The following is a 19,107-nucleotide window of genomic DNA, read 5'->3' on the forward strand; positions in this document are numbered from 1 at the left end:
AATCAATGCCCAATGAACTGCAATGGCATTTTAAAGTCTTCCCTATTTGTCCTCCTGCCCCCCAACTTTCCCTATTTATAGCTTTAAAAATGTTGGCAATTTTCTTTAAAAGCCTAATGGTTTTTTTCGGTTCATGCCCTCTCTGATGTTATTAGTACAAGCCAATTTAGATGAAGAATGTACTCTACATGGGAATTAACAGTACATTAAGAAGCTTCTTCAAGGGTTTTTGAGCTAGAGAATATAGAATTTTAGGATTTTGAAAGAAATAAGTTATTGAGTTTCTTGGTGCTCTACAAGTGATTATGCTGTTATATTGCATGACTGAAGTTTTGATATTTCTGTTGCTGACAGGGAAGGCCGCTCCAATGCTCACATTAAAGGAGATTACCAAAGAATTGGTGATGTTATGCTAAAGAACATTCAGAGTATGAAGGTAGGAATGATCCTAGAACCACTAAGCTTTGGTATGGGTCAGAATCAACGTGCTTTTCATGTAAATATCGTGCTGCCATTTGTGCTGCTTTTGACTATTGTGTGAGCTTTTCTTTAAAAGGTTTAATTGAATGAATTATTAGGCAATTTATTGAGTGTTGCAAGCCCTTTGATTTTTTAGTGATCAAAAAATCCTTAGGAGCATTACACACAAAATCAGGAGAAGATTTTCAAACACAGTAAACTTTCAGATGAGGAGACAAAATGAGATCCCGTTTTATGTGCGCAAAGAGAGATGAGAGCACAGAATAGATAATTGTGCCTGCAAGTAGGACACTTGCAGAAGCAACAGCTATACAGTGGTATATACCGACTAGACGCATATTTGCAAACCTAACTTTTTGGGAAGCTGGTCCTAGATATTCTTCCCCCCACCCCCTTTTTTTTTTTTCCTTTTGAAGCTTTGTTTGTGCTTCTACAATTCTAGATTGGCTGTGATACTTTTAATAAATGACAGCGTAGGTAACATTGTTTTTTGAAAACCAAAACAAAATGGTCAATACAAGTCTCTGTTTTCTATAGTAGGCCACAGGAACATTTTGCATACCATTTTTATACAGTGCACGTCTGCAGTAGCATTGTGGAAGTAGCATACTACTGATCAGTGCAATAAAAGAATACAGAGTTACATAAAAGCCTCTAAAGACACCAGAGAGGCCATTACAATCTAGGCCAGTAACACATGTTTATATTATTAACAACACATGTGGGTCCAGTCCTGATAATTGCATATCATTTTCTCTTTAAAAAATTGCTTTAGAGTTATCTATGTAACCTTAGCTATCCACCCTAAGCACTGTAATAGCAGAATGCCTGACAGAAGAGCTATGTGCAGTGTTGTTGTAGCCCTGTCGGTCCCAGGATATGAGAGAGACAAGGTGGGTGAGGTAATATCCTCTATTGGACCTACTTCTCGAAAGCTTGTTTCTCTCAGCAACAGAAGTCGGGCCAATAAAAGAGATTCCCTCTCCTACCTTTGACAAAAGAGAAAGTCACTTACACAGGGCCTTTCATCCAAGGATCTTGAAGTGTTTTTACAGATATTAGCTAGCTCTTCCTGCTCATTAATCCCCTTTCTGATGCACTTGCTAGCCGCAGTACCAGACTTCAATTCCACAGCAGAGAGAAGGGCTACTAAGTCCCCATTGCCAAGTAGGTGGAGGTGATCACAATTCAGGGCAGCTGGACCTCTGTCTACCCATAGTGATACAGCAAGGACACCCATTCTCAGGCTTCCAGCTCCCCAGCTGTTGCCTTTCTTGCATGGAAACCTACATGTCTCTCCCTTCCGAGCGGGGTATCCCCAGGCTGCACAGTCCCCTGCCTTCACCGTGTTATTCCCAGCAGAGACAGGTTCCCTAAGCACACGAGCTTGCTTTCCCTTCAGGGACAGTTAATACCCACAGTTGTAAGTTACCACGCAGCTCTTTTTATGCAAGCCTATTTTATTCTTAAGGTAAAAGCAGTACAGAGGGAACACATTAAAAACAATGAAAGAATCTACACACATCCTAAGAAGCTTGCCAGCGATCAGTGCAACCCTAACATGGGCTCTGATTTACGCATCCTTCCAGGCCCCACCTAAGGGTTTCCTTGTGGTTTCAAGCTCATCACAGCTTCAGCTCAGAGGAAGCACACAGTCTTATGAGATCTCAGTAGACCCAGTCCTTTCAACCCTTCCTTAAGGATTGGGGCCCTCCATAGACCAGGGGTCCAATCTGTTTGCCGGGTCAGAAGAAAGGCCCCGAGCCTGTTTAAAACGAGGCTATTGATCCAAGTGTGATGGGTTGGATCACAGGAACCCCCTTGGGGCTGCCAACTGATGTGCCAAAACTACTTCTGTCCCTGCTTTGCCTGCCAGCTTGAGACTCCAGCATCCTGTCTCGTTGAGCCAGACACGCCAGTCTGCTCCAGCACAGACCCAGGGTCTGAACCACATGCCCCAAAGCTGCAGACTTAGCTGAAAGCAATTTAAGAAATGTTCCTGTCTTTAACACTCAGATGCCCAACTCCCAATGGGGTCCAAACCCCAAATAAATCCATTTTACCATGTATAAAGCTTATACAGGGTAAACTCATAAATTGTTCACCATCTATAACAGTAATAGGGAGAGATGCACAGCTGTTCCCCCCCCAGTATTATTAATTAACCCAGAGTATATATTAAGTAAAAAGTAATTTTATTAAATACAGAAAGTAGGATTTAAGTGGTTCCAAGTAGTAACAGACAGAACAAAGTGAATTACCAAGCAAAATAAAATAAAACACGCAAGTCTAAGCCTAGTACAGTAATAAAACTGAATAAAGATAAAATCTCACCCTCAGAGTTGTTTCAATAAGTTTCTTTCACAGACTCGACGCCTTCCTAGTCTGGGCACAATCCTTTCCCCGATACAGCCCTTGTTCCGGCTCAGGTGGTAGCTAGGGGATTTCTCATAGTGGCCGCCCCCTTTGTTCTGTTCCACCCACTTATATATCTTTTGCATAAGGCGGGAATCCTTTGTCCCTCTGGGTTTCCACCCCTCTTCTCAATGGAAAAGCACCAAGTTAAAGATGAATTCTAGTTCAAGTGACATGATCACATGTCACTGTAAGACTTTATTACCCACTTTCCAGCCCACAGGTATACAGGAAGACTTACAAGTAAACAGCCATTTACAGGTAATTGTCCTGGTTAATGGGAGCCATCAAGATTCCAAACCACCATTAATGGCCCACACTTTGCATAACTATAATAGGACCTCAGAGCCATATTTCTAGTTTGAGATACAAGAGTGATACATTTATACAAATAGGATGATCACACTCAGTAGATCATAAGCTTTGTAATGATTCCTTACAAGAGACCCTTTGCATGAAGCATATTCCAGTTACATCATATTAACGCTCATTAGCACATTTTTATAAAATCCTATAGAGTGCAACGTCACACCCTCCTCCTGAACTCACTGCCAGAGGCTTGGACACTGATCATGGCGGAGGCAGTTTACCTAAAATTCGTTTTTGGGCTCCCCTCTGGGGCAGACACTCCTGTGTCCCCCAAAAGGGAAAGAGACCCTGATCCAGCTGTGGGCTTACAGCTACCAGCTATGACAGACCTTTCACTGGCCAGCAAAATCCCTCCCCCTTTCACTCAGGTTGGGCTTGCTTCCAGCTATAGAGTCCTTGGGGTTTGTTCCCACCGCAGCAGTCACCAGGACCCCCACTTCCAGCTTCAGGATACGTGTCTCTATGCACCTCTTCCACTCCATTACAGCCAGTTCGTGCTTCTGGGTCTCAATTTGCTTTGTCTTTTAAGTCCAGGGTTTGCTGGTGGCCTGCCTTTTCTTTTCCCAGGGCAGCCTTTTCCCGGGCAAATTGTACATCAGTTTCCATTGGTCTTTCCTTTAGACCGTCACTCGATGAGCTGGGATACCACAAAGAAACCCCTTCTGCCGGAACAGGCCCCCCTCCACTCCTGTCAGCTTCAGCACAGACACAGAGGTTGGGCCACACCCGTCTGCAGTTCACTGAAACTGAGATGCACTGAGCTCAGGGGATTCTTAGTTAACAGAGACTTTCCCAGTGCCCAGCCTTTCTGGGCAATTTGCAACTTGTGTAGTTCTAGCTTCTTCTGATCTTCACTCTTTCTTACTTTGCTTCCTTTTCTGTCCCTATTTCCCTTACCCGAAATAAGCAAACAGAAAATAACAAACCAGTAACCACTTTTTTTGTTTTCCAGCCACCACACTTAACTCACTTAAAATTACTACTAGTATCTCAAAGCAATCAGCTGTGCACAGATCCTGCTCGACTACACCATGGTGATAGGTTGGATCACAGAAACCCCTTTGGGACTGCCAACTGATGTGCCAAAACTACTTCTGTCCCTGCTTTCCATGCCAGCTTGGGGCTCCAGCACCTTGTCTTGCTGAGCCAGACATGCCAGTCTGCTCCAACACAGACCCACGTGCCCCAAAGCTGCAGACTTAGCTGAAAGCAACTTAAGAAATGTTCCTGTCTTTAACCCTCAGATACCCAACTCCCAATGGGGTCCAAACCTCAAATAAATCCATTTTACCCTGTAAAGCTTATCCAGGGTAAACTCATAAATTGTCCGCCCTCTATAACATTGATAGAGAGATATGCACAGCTGTTGCGCCCTCCCCCCCCAGGTATTAATACATGCTCTGGGTTAATTAATAAGTAAAAAGTGATTTTATTAAATACAGAAAGTAGGATTTAAGTGATTCCAAGTAGTAGCAGACAGAACAAAGTGAATTACCAAGCAAAATAAAACATGCAAGTCTATGTCTAATACAGTAAGAAACTGAATACAGATAAAAACCTCACCCTTAGAGAAGTTCCAGTAAGCTTCCTTTTACAGACTACTCACCTTCTAGTCTGGGTCTAGCAATCACACTCACCCCCTGTAGTTACTGTCCTTTGTTCCAGTTTCTTTCAGGTATCCTGGGGGGTCAAGAGGCTATCTCTTGAGCCAGCTGAAGACAAAATGGAGGGGTCTCCCAGGGGTTTAAATAGACTTCACTTTTGTGGGTGGAGACCCCCTTCTCTCTTCTATGCAAAGTCCAGCTCCAGGATGGAGTTTTGGAGTCACATGGGCAAGTCACACATCCATGCGTGGCTCGGAACTTACATGTGGCAGCCTTGGTTCACATGCTTCCTTGAACGTCCTCAGGTAGATTTCTTATGTGGATTGGAGCATTCCAAGATTCATTGTCCTTTAAGTGTTTCTTGATTGGGTACCTAATTTGCACATTCCTTTCTCAGGGAACTGACCAAAAGCTCTACTAAGGCTACTTAGACATCAAGCCAGTACACAGCCAATATTCATAACTTCGAATACAAAAATGATACATACATACAAATAGGATTAATAGATTTAGTAGATCATAACCTTTACATAGATATGTTACATGGCATATGTAGCATAAAACCTATTCCAATTATGTCATATATATATTCATAAGCATATTTCTATAAAGCCTTATGGGGGCACCGTCACACCAAGAATCTTTTTTTTGTCTGTTGGTCCCCAGAGATTTCTAGTTTGTGTGCACATTTCCAGGGGGTGGCTTCAAAGAGCTGATAACTGAGGAATTACATTAGCAACCCCCTCCTCCTAGAGGAATTGCACACCGTTCTGTAATAACACATGCATCATTGCTTTTTTAATACAATGGACCTCAAAGGTATTAGACCTAGTACAATGAGATTTAACTTAATTCAGTACAATTTATCTTTAATGCCATAAGGTTTGTCCAGGATATTGTCAGTCAGTCACCATGGTATTCTAATTTTAGGGACAGATAAGCTGTGACACAAAGGGTGAGTGCCATGCTAAGGATCACACAGCAAATTAGTGACAAAGCTAAAAATAGAAATTGGGAATTCTGATTCACAATCCACTGCTGTAGCTAATAGGCCACTTTGTCACTGACAGACCTGCCATCATAACCCTTTCCTCAATAAACCTACCACTGACTGCTTCATTCACCCAGACACATTCTGATACCTGGAAAAACCATCAGGTGCACTTTCTAACACCAGTCCCTTATTCCCAGTAAGTATAATCATTTTCCTAAAGAGCTGTTGATCTCTAACAGTAAACTTATATTTAGAGACTACTCTGCTTATGTGTCTGGTGCCTTTAATCTCATGTTGTTTAGTCTTTGGTGCCCTACGATCCTTCTTTGACATAGCCCTGGAGAAAGACTGCAGCCTCCAGAGAAAAGAATCAAAACCCAGTTTGGATCAAAGAAGTCAGAATAGGAGACAGAAAAGAAAAATCAGTTAATCTTCACACTTAGCACGGGACCTATTAAAAGACCTGTAAATTGACCCTGTCAACTTAGTTAACATGGAGAACAAGTTAAAAGTAATAAATAACTACCTGGCAGCCTCCATAGTAGCCAAGGAGGGTCCCTTTTGGTTCAGCTTCTCTGCCTGTCAGAATGTCCATGAAATGAACGTGTAGTGTGCCAAGAAACCACTAAACTAGCCTGTACTGTAAAGCTGTTGCAAAATCACGAGAAGGGGATTTGACTGGAGAGGTGTCAAACACCACATTAGATTTAGACTAAGCCACCCTGCCTTTTGAAGTCAGATCAATATACAGAAGTCCAATTTCTTCTCATTTTCTGCGACAGCAGATTTATTCATTTAGAGACTTCTCTGGCTCCATCAAATGAGCTTCACCAATAAAATCAATCATCAAACTACAACAGAACTCCCTTCTTTAATTTTAATAAAATCCCCATTAAAAAAGTAGGTTGGAAACTTGGCCAGTCAGACGGACCTTATGCTGCAACCTGACTGAAGCGGCTACAACTCCACTATCATAAGGCAGTCCTGCCTGAAGCACCCTCCTGCAGCAGATCGCAGCATGGCAGCTAGTCTGCCTCAGATTCCCATCTCAGGTGACCCAATAACTTCATGTTTTCTGGTCTCCATACAATCCTTCCTTGGGTCTGGTTCCTTACAACAATATAGTCCGAGTAGTCCATTTCTCACCTGAGGGCAAGCAGTCACTAAAACTCAAGACATCTTGTCTCTTGATGCCCCACATACCAGATGCTGGTGCCTTCGACCACATCTAGACTCTCAGTCCTTGCCTGTCCTTGTACTGGGACAGCCACCTGAGCCCTTCCAGTTGCAACCCCACTCTTCCCAGCAGGAACCCCCACAGCCTCTGCTGGAAGCATGTTTGCCAGGGGAGCATCCCTCACTCTCTCAGTTCCTCTGGGTACCAGTCTCCAGCCCTGGAGAGGTCAGTAGGTAAGCTCCTGCGCTACTCCCCTGTCTTCAGCCCTCCCTGGCCCTTGGGTCCACCTGTCTGGCTTTGAGCCAGCAGCAGTTCCCTCTGCTGCTGTTTTTCCTGCCTTCAGCCCCCTCCAGACCTGGCTCTCTGGCTTAGGGACGTCAGCAAGCAAATCTGTCTTGGTGGTCTCCTGCCCTCTGTTTCCTTCCAGGACTCCTCCAATCCCCTCGTCTCTGGCAGCTCTCACCTGCCCTTCTGCTCTGACTCACTGGGACTGCCTGACCTGTTTTAGCCCCCAAATGCTGCCCAACTATCTTTATTGTGTGTGAGCACTATTTTTAGTGTGAGCACTTGTTCTGGCACAGAGGATCTGGACCTTTTTAATTCACAGGCGCCAGCCACGCTGTGATACCCACCCAGTCAGCATGTAAATTACATCCACTCCCCTTCACTTTACACCACCACTTTACATCAAGAACATAAGAACAGCCATACTGGGTAAGAGTAAACGTCCATCTAGCCCAGTATCCTGTCCTCCAAACAGAGGCTAGAGCCACCATCCCTGCCCAACCTGGCTAATAGCCATTGATGGACCTATCCTCCGTGAACTTTTCTAGTACTTTTTTGAACCCTCTTATAGTCTTAGCCGGCACAACATCCTCTGGCAAGGAGTTCCACAGGTTGACTGTGCATCGTGTAAAGAAATACTTCCTTTTATTTGTTTTAAACCTGCTGCCTATTAATTTCATTTAGTGACCCCTATTTCTTGTGTTATGAGAAGTAAATAACACTTCCTTATTTACTTTCTCCACACTTGTCATGATTTTATAGACCTCAATCATATCCTCCCTTAGTAGTCTCTTTTCCAAGCTGAAAAATCCCAGTCTTATTAATCTCTCCTCATACAGAAGCCATTCCATACCCCTAATCATTTTTGTGGCACTTTTCTGAACCTTTTCCAATTCCAGTATATCTTTTTTGAGATGGGGTGACCACATCTGCACGCAGTATTCAAGATGTGGGTGTACCATGGATTTATATAGAGGCAATATGATATTTTCTGTTTTATTATCCATCCCTTCCTTAATGATTCCCGACATTATGTTCACTTTTTCGACTGCTGCTGCACACTGAGTGGATGTTTTCAGAGAACTGTGCACAATGACTCCCAAGGTCTCTTTCTTGAGTGGTAACAGCTAATTTAGGCCCCATCATTTTATATGTATAGTTGGGATTATGTTTTCCAATGTGCATTACTTTGCATTTGTCAGCATTGAATTTCATCTGCCATTTTCAGAGTGGTAGCCGTGTTAGTCTGTATCAGCAAAAAGAACAAGGAGTACTTGTAGCACCTTAGAGACTAACAAATTTATTTGAGCATAAGCTTTCGTGGGCTCTAAGGGGCCACATCTACCATTTTGTTGCCCAGTCATCCAGTTTTGTGAGATCCTTCTGTAGCTCTTCACAGTCTGCCTGGGACTTAACTATCTTGAGTAGTTTTGTATCATCTTCAAATTTTGCCACCTCACTGTTTACTCCTTTTTCCAGATCATTTATGAATATGTTGAGTAGGACTGGTCCCAAGACAGACCTTTGGGGGACACCACTATTTACTTCTCTCCATTCTGAAAACTGGCCGTTTATTCCTACCCTTTGTTTCCTATCTTTTAACCAGTTACCAGTCCATGAGAGGACCTTCTCTCTTCTCCCATGGTAGCTTAGTTTGCTTAAGAGCCTTTGGTGTGAGACCTCGTCAAAGGCGTTCTGAAAAATCTAAGTACACTATATCCACTGAATCCCCCTTGTCCACATGCTTGTTGAGCCCCTCAAAGAAGTCACCTCTGAAGTTGCCCACCTAGCGTTACGTAGATGAGATGATAACCCAGGGGCAGAAAATATGAAGTGCTGTAATGCAGGTGTTTTGCTATGGAATGCACCTGTGTTTGTGTGTATGTGTTCAGAGTTTTCCAGGAGTTGTAGCTGCTCTTTAATAATAAATAAATGAACAAAAGCTGGCATTCCAATTGGTTACAGATAGGATCATCAAAGGGGCCTAAGGAATTGGGAAAGTCAGTGCCAGTTGGATGTTTAATTACCTTAGTCCTCTTTGGAGAGCCCAATCTACATTTGTTTCCTAACTCCATGCTGTTGTTCGTCCCCAAGATACATGCAAAGCATGAGCTAAGTACAGTGTAATATCTTTAACTTTGAATTCCTTGGCTGCTGCTAGACTGTCTGCCTCAATTAGTTTTGTTTTGTTTGTTTTACAGGGGATGCAGAGAAGGTCAGGGGAAGGGAAGAATTGGCAGAAAAGATTAAATTAATTCTGGACAGAGTGGGATTTTCCATCTTATTTATTTTGTAGGTTAATGACAGAACGTTAGTGTTGCACAGAGCAAATGACTGTGTTGCAAAAAACTGCAGCAACATTAGCTAGATTTTATAGAGGAACATATTTGGATCAAATGACTTGGAATCCCATATGTGCAGTGCGTTTGCTAATGTCTCTGCCTCTTTTCTTTTCTCTTTGTTTTTAAGCAACTGACAGTTCATCTGCGGATACACAATGAAGTTTTGATGGAGTTGGAAAATGGGATCAAGAACTCTCGCAAGCTGGAGACCTTGTGCAGGGACTTTGAGTTACAGAAAGTCTGCTACCTGCCCCTCAATACCTTCCTACTCCGGCCTTTGCACCGGCTCATGCACTATAAGCAGATAATGGAAAGGCTCTGCAAACACTACCCACCAAACCATGTGGACTTCAGAGACTCCAGAGGTGAATGGGGAGGAATAATCTACTTCTAGAAGCAGCGGACTAGAACACAGTCTCCTGATAGCTAGTCCCCCATTCTAACCACTAGGCATGCTGTAGTATAAATAATATTGCATCCAAAAAACTACATTAAAAAAGTGTTCAGCTTGCAGAGTCAAGCACTCAAAAGTCAGGAAATGTCAGAATTAAGGCTGTGATCATCTAGTCTGAGCTCCTGTATAATACAGGCCAGAGAACTTCCCCAGAATGATTCCTGGAGCATATTTTCTAGAAAGATATCCAGTCTTGATTTAAAAATGGTCAGTGATGGAGAATCCACAATGACCTTTGCCTCTTGCCCAGCTTTTGCCTCTTGTTCATGACGACTTGATTCCTGGCTCCTTTTTCTCCTTGGCCCTTACATATGATTTTCCAGGGGAATTGTGCTCCTAAATAAGTTGGCTGCTTTTCAAAAATCCCACCCTAAATCTTTGTCCTCATTGTAGAGCAGAAATCCCTTGCTGTAAAACTGACTCCCCCATTTTAGAGTAGACCTATAAATATTTGAGGATGGTTGAAGCCATGTGCCTGGTTACATTTTCAATTAAACCATTAATTACTGGATATTGGAGTCCTTGGAGAGAACATAGTAGTAGAGATAATAATAATAAAGCACAACCGGATCAGATTAACCTTTTGTGGGCCCGGCGCCAAACACATTTGTGAGCCTCCATGTAGTCGTTATGGGCCCATACCAAGTGTGGGCCTGGCGCAACGACGCCCATAATATACCTGGTACTGCTGGGATGGGGATGAAAACCTTTATTCAAAAACAAAATAATATATTTGAAGCCACACTTGATTGAGACTTCCACTCAGCCCATAGAGAACAAATTGGGCTAGCATCAATACACCCAGAATATTCTTGAATTTGGAGTATTTGTGTGGGAGGGGGTTGTTTGTTAGTTTTGTCTTTTTTGTTTAAACACTCAGGGCCTGCTGGGGGCCCTGAACACAAGTGCTTAATTAGCACACTTATAAGCCATATGAAGCCGGGATGTAACAGTCAGTGTAGTTGTACCTGCATCTCCCCACCATCACCTCCTCCACCCCAAGTTAGGTTTCGTAAACACATTTTTCGAAAGCTGGATTTTCTACTTTGGTACAATGTTTACAAAACTTTTTAGAAAGTTAGTTTTCTTTAACCTATTTCTCCCTTTGTCTCACCACCCCTCATGACTTGAAGTGAAACAGTAAAGTTACTGGGTGGAGCATGGGGAGGAAGATTGCTGATGTCCATCTTTTGCAGGGAGAAAGGGCCACTGAGACACACACACACTCTTTACCACCAAGGCTACCACAATCCACCTCAAGCCCCTACCTCAGCCTTCACACCTGGACTCTCCCCCGTCCCTCCTACTGCCCCCCACACACATCCACAATTAACCCCCACCTTCACACAAAGGGCTCTCCTCAATCTCCCTGCTCCTGCCAATCCCCCCACTTTCACCCCAGGGCTGTCACCTCCCTCCCTTCTTCCCCCTCCCCTACCCAAAGCCAACCCCCACCTTCAACCCAGACTCTCCCCTCCCTCCCACCGCCCCTCCACACCAACCCCCACCTTAACACCCTGCTTCTCCTACCCCACCCCCATACTCCTACCTCACCACCAGCTCCCACCCACATCACACCCAGACTCGCCCCACAATCCACCTTTTCCCCCCAAACCGCACTACACCTCCTCCCCTCCCTGGAGTGCGGGGGGAAATTTCTGGGCATTCCCACTGGCAGGGGGCCTGGCAGCCACCCCCACTGTCATCACCCCCGCCTCAGCCCCAGGGGCCACAGACAACCAGCCTCCCCTGTGCCAGCCCGATGGCGGTAGAGGTCCAAGGGCCCAAGCCTAAAGCCTCATTGTGCAAACTACAACTCCCACCCCACATTGGCGGACTAAGGCTAGGGCTAGGGCTAGAGATGGATTAACCCTTCGTGGGGCAGCAGGTAGTCGTTATGGGCCCCTTCCAAGTGTGGGCATAGTCCCACGGGCGCTATTGTAAACTCGGTACTGAGCACAACGATAGTTCTGCACTTTAAGCCACTGATCAGATGATTTCTATATTTGCTGGAGGTATGGCAAGGACGGGTCCTTGATTTACAAACAGTCTGTGGTAATAGAAATGAAAACATGCAACCATCTCACCAGATTTCTAAATATGGGGGCGATCCCATGTGCTGTGATGGGTAGGGAGATGCATTTAATGAGCTGTGTCGTAGATATTTAGACTGATGAGAGAGATAGGAGCTGAAATGGATTAGAAAAGGGCCTACTATTAATCTATTGATAATGCAGAAACCATAATGATTTAACAAATGTTTTCAATGAGAGGAAACATGGCGAGACTGTCTCCATCAGCAGTAATGACACTTCAGTGCTGACAGTGCAATAGAGTCCTTGGGAGCAGCCTCTGACAAGAGTAAGTTTTGTTCAGGGAGATCATATCATCTCCTTGAAAATCCACCTTCTGGGCCGCCACCCAAAACACATGCTGCAGGAGAAAGTAGTTTAAAAGTATTTTAAGAGAGAATCGGGGCTGTGAATTCCATTAAAAGAACATACACGAAGGCAACCCAGGCCTCTCTCTTGGCTGTCTTTGGGGTTTTGGTTGCCTGCAAACGTTAGCATGTTTGAAGCCTTGCCGAGGTGTGAATTCTAGCTAGCTCTCTGCACTTCCCTTGAAGTCTCATAGTTGTGGAGCCCTCAGGTACTATTTTAAAAAGTTCATTCTCTTATCAGCGCCATGAGTTGATTCTCCTTGAAAACCAATCGCTCTGAGCGTTACTGTAAAAAAGACAGGTCTAAAGTGTCGAATGCCCATGAAAAGCTTAGGTAAAAGCAGGCTTCTGTCTGTGGTGATTGCCTCTACCTTTATTTCAGTGCTGCCACCCTCAGTAAAAGAAGCTCGTGAATCTGCGTATGCAGCTTGAAGCCAGTTAGAGTAAATACTAGAAAAAGAGAATTATAACAGTCTTGTTGGGAGGGTGCTGTGCGTGAGCCACAGATGGAATAAATATTATGTACCTGCTTGTAAGTCTGATACGAGCATTGAAAAGATCCTTGTTTTTATTTACCTAGCTGCTCTGGCTGAGATTTCTGAAATGGTGGCTCAGCTCCATGGTAGTATGATAAAGATGGAGAACTTCCAGAAGCTGCATGAACTCAAGAAAGATTTGATAGGCATTGATAATCTGGCAATCACAGGAAGGGTAAGTGACAGAGTTTCACTCAAGAGCAAGAGCTCTGGCTCTGAAATGATCAGCCAAATAGCTTTGGAACATGAGGTCTGGTTTTGAAGTCTGTTGGATTCTTTTAAATCACAGTTTATAAAATTTCTCTGCCCCATCCCCTTGGCCAGGTAAGTTATGATTAAATCATGTTAGCCTGGGCCATTTTAACACTGCTTTAATGTGGCCATGCTATCAGTTTGTAGCAGTGTAGATACGGCCATGATATATCTAAAGCTACTGGAGTTTGGTCAAGCTAACCCTAATAGTCACAGTATGCAGTTTCGCCTAGCACTGACCCTCTTTCCTTCACTAAAGACTGTAAATCAAATGTAAACACAATAATGTCAGAGCAAACTATTGATTATAAAAGGAGAGGGAAACAATCCTCTTTATTATGTCTCTCTTCTGCTTTGTTCTTCTGGGCTTTATTTTGTATACAATTTTGGATTGTTATAGGAAATTTTGAGCATCACATGGAACAGAGGCAGTAATATTATAGTTAGGGTCCTACCAAATTCACGGCCATGAAAAACGCATCGTGGACCGTGAAATCTGATCTCCCCTGTGAAATCTGGCTATTGCAGGGGAGACCAGATTTTACAGAGTTGGGCGGCCGCAGAACGGTGGCTGCAGGCCGGGATCCCAGCTCTGAAGGAAGTGGCAATACCAGCAGCAGCGCTGAAGTCAGGTGGCCTGGTATGGTGGTGGGGACAGGGCTAGCGTTATAGCTGGGGGAGTGGGCGACCACCCAGGACCCCGTGGTCAGGGGGGTGCCGTGGTCTCTCACACACACCCCACAGCCTGCACAAGGTCCCTTTAACCCCCAAGCCCTGTGCTCCTGCTGCTAGTCCTGGAGGCGCTAAGGAGGGACAGGACTTCCCCTTCCTTTGCACAAACCACTCCAAGGCCAGGTCAGACCCATCTCCAGGAAGCTCCCCCGGCTGCAGGAAGCTCCATGGCTGCTGGCTAGGAGTCCAGCTTTGAAGGCAGCACTGCCCTCAACAGCAGCACAGAAGTGCGTGTGGCACAGTATGGTATGGCCACCCTTCTGTGCTGCTGCTGGGGTGACGCTGCCTTCAGAGCTGGGTGTCTGGCCAGCAGCTGCCCTCTGGCTTCCCAGCTCTGAAGGCGGCAGCAGCACTGAAGTAAGGGTGGCAATACCATGATCCTCCTACAAGAGCCTGGCGAGCCGAGGCCCGGCACAACCCCATTTTGGGTTGGGACCCTCATGGTTACAATACCATGGTATCTACGATTTTTAAAATCCAGTGACCCTAAGGGACTATAAGTAAGGCTATGTTTTAGTCCTGGGTGTTTTTGGTAAAAGTCATGGACAGGTCATGGGCAGTAAACAAAAAATTCAGCAACTACTGCAGAAGTCCCGGAGATCCCGGAAAGTCCCAGAGTCTGGAACGTCTATGACCTCCGTGACAGACTTGCAGCCTTAACTATAAGACATTTGTGCTGGAGGAACTCATCTCTTCCGTACTGGCAAGCACTGAAACAAGGAATCAGTATGTCACTTTAGCTTTGGGGATAGTTGTCTCTGTAGTCCACATATAACAGGATAAGATAATTTTTGAGTCCTTGTTTTATACAGGCTTTTCTAAATAAATATTTTCAGTGATGTTACAAATGGAAATTTATCTCCTTTGTTTCAGGTTAATTCTCTTCCTCTCTGTTTTTTACTGGCTCTAGGCTATTCAGATTCTTGTGCCCATCACTGTGATTTCTGAGCATAGTTAACATGTCTATCTTTGCCTGCCTGTTTGTGTCCGTCTATGGTATCTATGTACTGTACTGCATCACTAAAAAGGTCATTTTTGATGGTTGTCATCTGCCAGGCCATTTTTCTTCCACAGTCATGACTGAGGGAAAGCTTGCACAAAGGGATGTTTTGTGTCCTAAATGTGGTAAGGCATGTGACAGCCTGGCAGTGTGGAATCCCACAGCTGAACACCCTCCACCAAGACAGTCCTATCGCTAGCCCCTGAGAGTTTCCACCTGGGGACCAGCAGGTGTAATGTCTCTGATGAGTCTGCTGCTGAGGTGGGGTGCTGAAGAAGGGTAGCTCTAAGCTAGCTAGGTTCTAGCCATTTAAGACTTTAAAGACTAAGACAAGGATTTCAAGGTGCAATAGGTTGGAGAGCCAGTGTAGAGCACTGGGGTGCTGTGCTCTTCCTGGTCTTACTTACCTGCAAGATGGACGGCTGCATGTTTAAGCAGCTGACGTGTCCGTATGGCTTTCGTAGCCCACGTTAAATAATGTTTCAGAGTAGCAGCCGTGTTAGTCTGTATCCGCAAAAAGAAAAGGAGGACTTGTGGCACCTTAGAGACTAACAAGTTTATTTGAGCATAAGCTTTCGTGAGCTACAGCTCACTTCATCGGACGCATGCGTGGAAAATACAGTGGGGAGTGTGTTGCCGAAGTCTGCCATGGCAACAATGAAAGCCTGGATCACTGTAGGCAGGTCCTCATTTTGGGTCTTTTTTCATCTCCCTTTTCTTGTTTACTCCTTTATTGCTCCTTATCTGATTCTTTTATTCCCCCTTCCTCTCACTGTCTTCCCCACCTAATCGCTGGTGTAATTACCGTCATTTGCTTCTTCCTTTCAGTGCTTTGCACCCCTGCTACTCTTCTCTGACTCTCACCTGTCTCCCAACATATTTCACTTCATGTGCAGCGTGACTACTAACTGAAATGGACAAAATGTCCATTTCACTTTTTGCTGCCCTGTTCTGGCCAAGGACAGAGCAAAGAGAACAAGAGGGATGTAGTATACTTAAATGCTGTCTTGTTCCTGTATGGAGTGAAACCGTAAAGCAGCCAGGGAGGAGATGCTTTGCGTGCCAAGTCAGAGAGCTTACTTTGTTTGTCACCCTCTGGCACGTGTTCAGGTGATTGCTGCCTCTCCATCCTTCACCACTCCCTTAGCCCATGCGATTAACTCCCAGGCTGGGGCTCAGGGTATGTCTACACTGCCCATGTTACAGCGCGGCCACGGCAGCGCTGTGTCGTGGGCAATGTAGACGTGCTTTCTCGCCATGGGAGAGCGCTCCCGGTGACAAAAAAACAAAACAACGCCACCCCACCCCACCCCCCCGCCCCCATGAGGAGTGGTAGCTTTAGCACTGGGAGCACTGTCCAAACTGGCGCTTTTCAGCACTAAAACTTTTGTCGCTCAGGGAGATGTTTTTTCACACCTTTGAACGACTAAAGTTTTAGCAAAAAGAAAAGGAGGACTTGTGGCACCAATTTATTTGAGCATAAGCTTTTGTGAGCTACAGCTCACTTCATCGGATGCATACCGTGGAAACTGCAGAAGACATTATATACACAGAGACCATGAAACAATACCTCCCCCCACCCCACTCTCCTGCTGGTAATAGCTTATCTAAAGTGATCACTCTCCTTACAATGTGTCTGATAATCAAGGTGGGCCATTTCCAGCGCTGAAAGTGGCAGTGTGGACACGACCTCAGTCTCCGCACTAGAAAGCGAACATTACCATTACCACCTGTGGCTGTGTGCTGTTGCCTGTGGGATGGTTGTATTGTACTTCTCATTCACCTGACTTGTGGATCACAGGTCCTAGTTTGGCGGTGGCAAAGCACACATTCGAGATAATGTCTCCAATCCTAGGCTGTGTCTGAGCAGCCTTCAGGGAAGGGGGACAAAGGTGACTTTACCCTTGGGCCATTCTGCAACAGTGCCTATGGTAAAATAAAACATTCTCAGGACTGTTCTACTTTTAGATTGCTCTTTTGGGGCAGGAACTGTCTCTTCTTAGTGATTGTACAGCACCAACTGCAATGGTGCCCAGATAGGTTGTGGCCATTAGGCAGCATCACAATATAAATGTTTAATAATAATAATAATTAATAATATTCTGGGCTGGCTGCCAAAAGTCCCCAAGCTAGGTATACAAGCAACAGCAACTCTGTGTAAACTGGAGTGTTCCCCTGGGGAGGGGACTCTTCCACGAGCTAGTTTATTGGTGCTTTACAGACTGTCCTGCTGCTTTTTGTGTCCTTTGCTTGTACACAAGTGTCATGGGTGTTGGCCTCTGAAAGTCCATACAGAACCCATTAGGAACTGCCTGAAACAGGCTAGAGAGAGTGACTGGAAATGAAAGCTTTTGATTTGCTTTATGTGGAAAAGGGAATTATTTCATAGTTCAAAACAGCGAATGATGCAACTCACTATAATCCCAGAAAACCTGGCTCTCTGATAGTTTGGTTCCACTGAGAGACAGCTCTCTCTTCCTGAGCTTACAGGCTTTAAAATAGTCTGATCTAAGTGAATGTGCTGTATTGCATGACATGAGCTGCACGGCTTGTCTAGGAGAATTCATGTTGCCAGACAAATCTCCCTCTTCTCCCATTGCTGTAATGGATTCCTTTAGATGATTTGATTTTGTGCTTACAGCGAGAGCCACGTCAGCTATACACCACATTATTCATGATATTTCAAGGAGGAGGGAAGCCAGATGCTGGTGAATAAACATAGACCTTTTTATTTTAATCAGCTGTTTGATTTGTAATAATCTATTAACTCAAAGCTGATGGAAGAGGGAGGTGTTTGAAGCAATCAATGTCAGGAAGTGGAAGGGCAGCTCTGAATAGGAAGAGACTACCTTGTAAATAAGATTTGAATTGTAAGTATTTGAAGTGTGTGTGAAAACAGCCTTAATAACTATACGATCAAGTACTGACACTAAGTACTTACAGACTTTCGACAAGATATTGAAAAGGGATACTTGACATGCTTGTTTTATGTCTGTTTTCCTACAGGAGTTCATTAGACTGGGCAGTCTTAGTAAGTTGTCTGGAAAGGGTTTACAGCAGCGGATGTTTTTTCTGGTAAGTGATGAGAACAGTTTGTATTGAACATAATGAAGTACAACTGTGTGTAAAAAAAATTAAATAAATCAATAAAAAAACTTTGAGAGTTTCATCAGGGAAGGAGTTAGACTTGAATTGTGAAAGAAATTACACATTTTAAAATAGTCTGATCTACATGAACACAGTATCTCACCTGATGCAGCCAGAGCTGTTTATCAAGAATTCATATTGCCAGACATTCCTAGCCCTTCCATTATTGTCATTGAGTCCTAGAAAAATGAAACTATTTATTTTGACTTACAGTACTTATAAAATAATGCCTATTCTGGGCTATCTGTGCCTGTTCTTCACGTCCAAACCAGAAAGAGAGTTACCCTTGGTGAGACCAAGGAAAACTCACCATAACCCTCTGTCAGCTTCAGCAAATCCCCCTTTCAAGAGACGGGACTCTCCAGGCTCTCTCCAGGTGACATATCTAACTCCCCATCAAGTTATTGGACCTGCCCATGTCTGGAGCTGCATTTTGAGATTATAGCACTGGTAGAGATTAGCCCCTCTCACCATCACATCCAGGGTTTTCAGATGGTGACCAGCTGGTGCCCCGTTGTAGATCTGAGAGGGAACCAGCTGGGCTCCCATCTCCTATCTAACTGAATAGATTTACTCCCCCTACTCCAGATTAGGGTCTTCAGGAAACAATTGTCCCAATCCTGCTGCTACTCTCCTGTTCATGTACTGGGGCTCAGATGTCCCAGAGAGTGCACTGGGCCAGTGGCCCTTCCTAATGGCCCCATGTGCAATGGGGCATCTCAACTTGAGAATTGTAAAGAATCAGTGCAGTGGCACAATGAGGGATGCTTTCTTGTCCTGCTGCTTAAGAGGAGCGGTTGCAGAGAGTGGCAGACCTCTTCAGTGCACTGGATATTACAGGACATTCTGCATTTTGTTAAATCAGGCTGAGGGAGACAGA

At 44.6% G+C, this 19,107-nt stretch overlaps 1 protein-coding gene across 1 annotated transcript in view; it reads left to right on the top strand.

Annotated features, from left to right (window-relative positions):
* Window positions 1-19,107, top strand: part of FARP1 (FERM, ARH/RhoGEF and pleckstrin domain protein 1) — a 276,098-nt gene that overhangs the window by 238,882 nt on the left and 18,109 nt on the right. The window contains exons 16-19 of the mRNA XM_077807045.1: window positions 355-436; window positions 9,794-10,031; window positions 13,141-13,271; window positions 18,087-18,155. Of these exons, the coding sequence (XP_077663171.1) occupies window positions 355-436; window positions 9,794-10,031; window positions 13,141-13,271; window positions 18,087-18,155 (520 nt within the window). The remainder of the gene's footprint in view (window positions 1-354; window positions 437-9,793; window positions 10,032-13,140; window positions 13,272-18,086; window positions 18,156-19,107) is intronic.

Source organism: Eretmochelys imbricata, chromosome 1 (assembly GCF_965152235.1).
Source record: "Eretmochelys imbricata isolate rEreImb1 chromosome 1, rEreImb1.hap1, whole genome shotgun sequence".
In the NCBI taxonomy this organism is placed as follows: domain Eukaryota; kingdom Metazoa; phylum Chordata; order Testudines; family Cheloniidae; genus Eretmochelys; species Eretmochelys imbricata.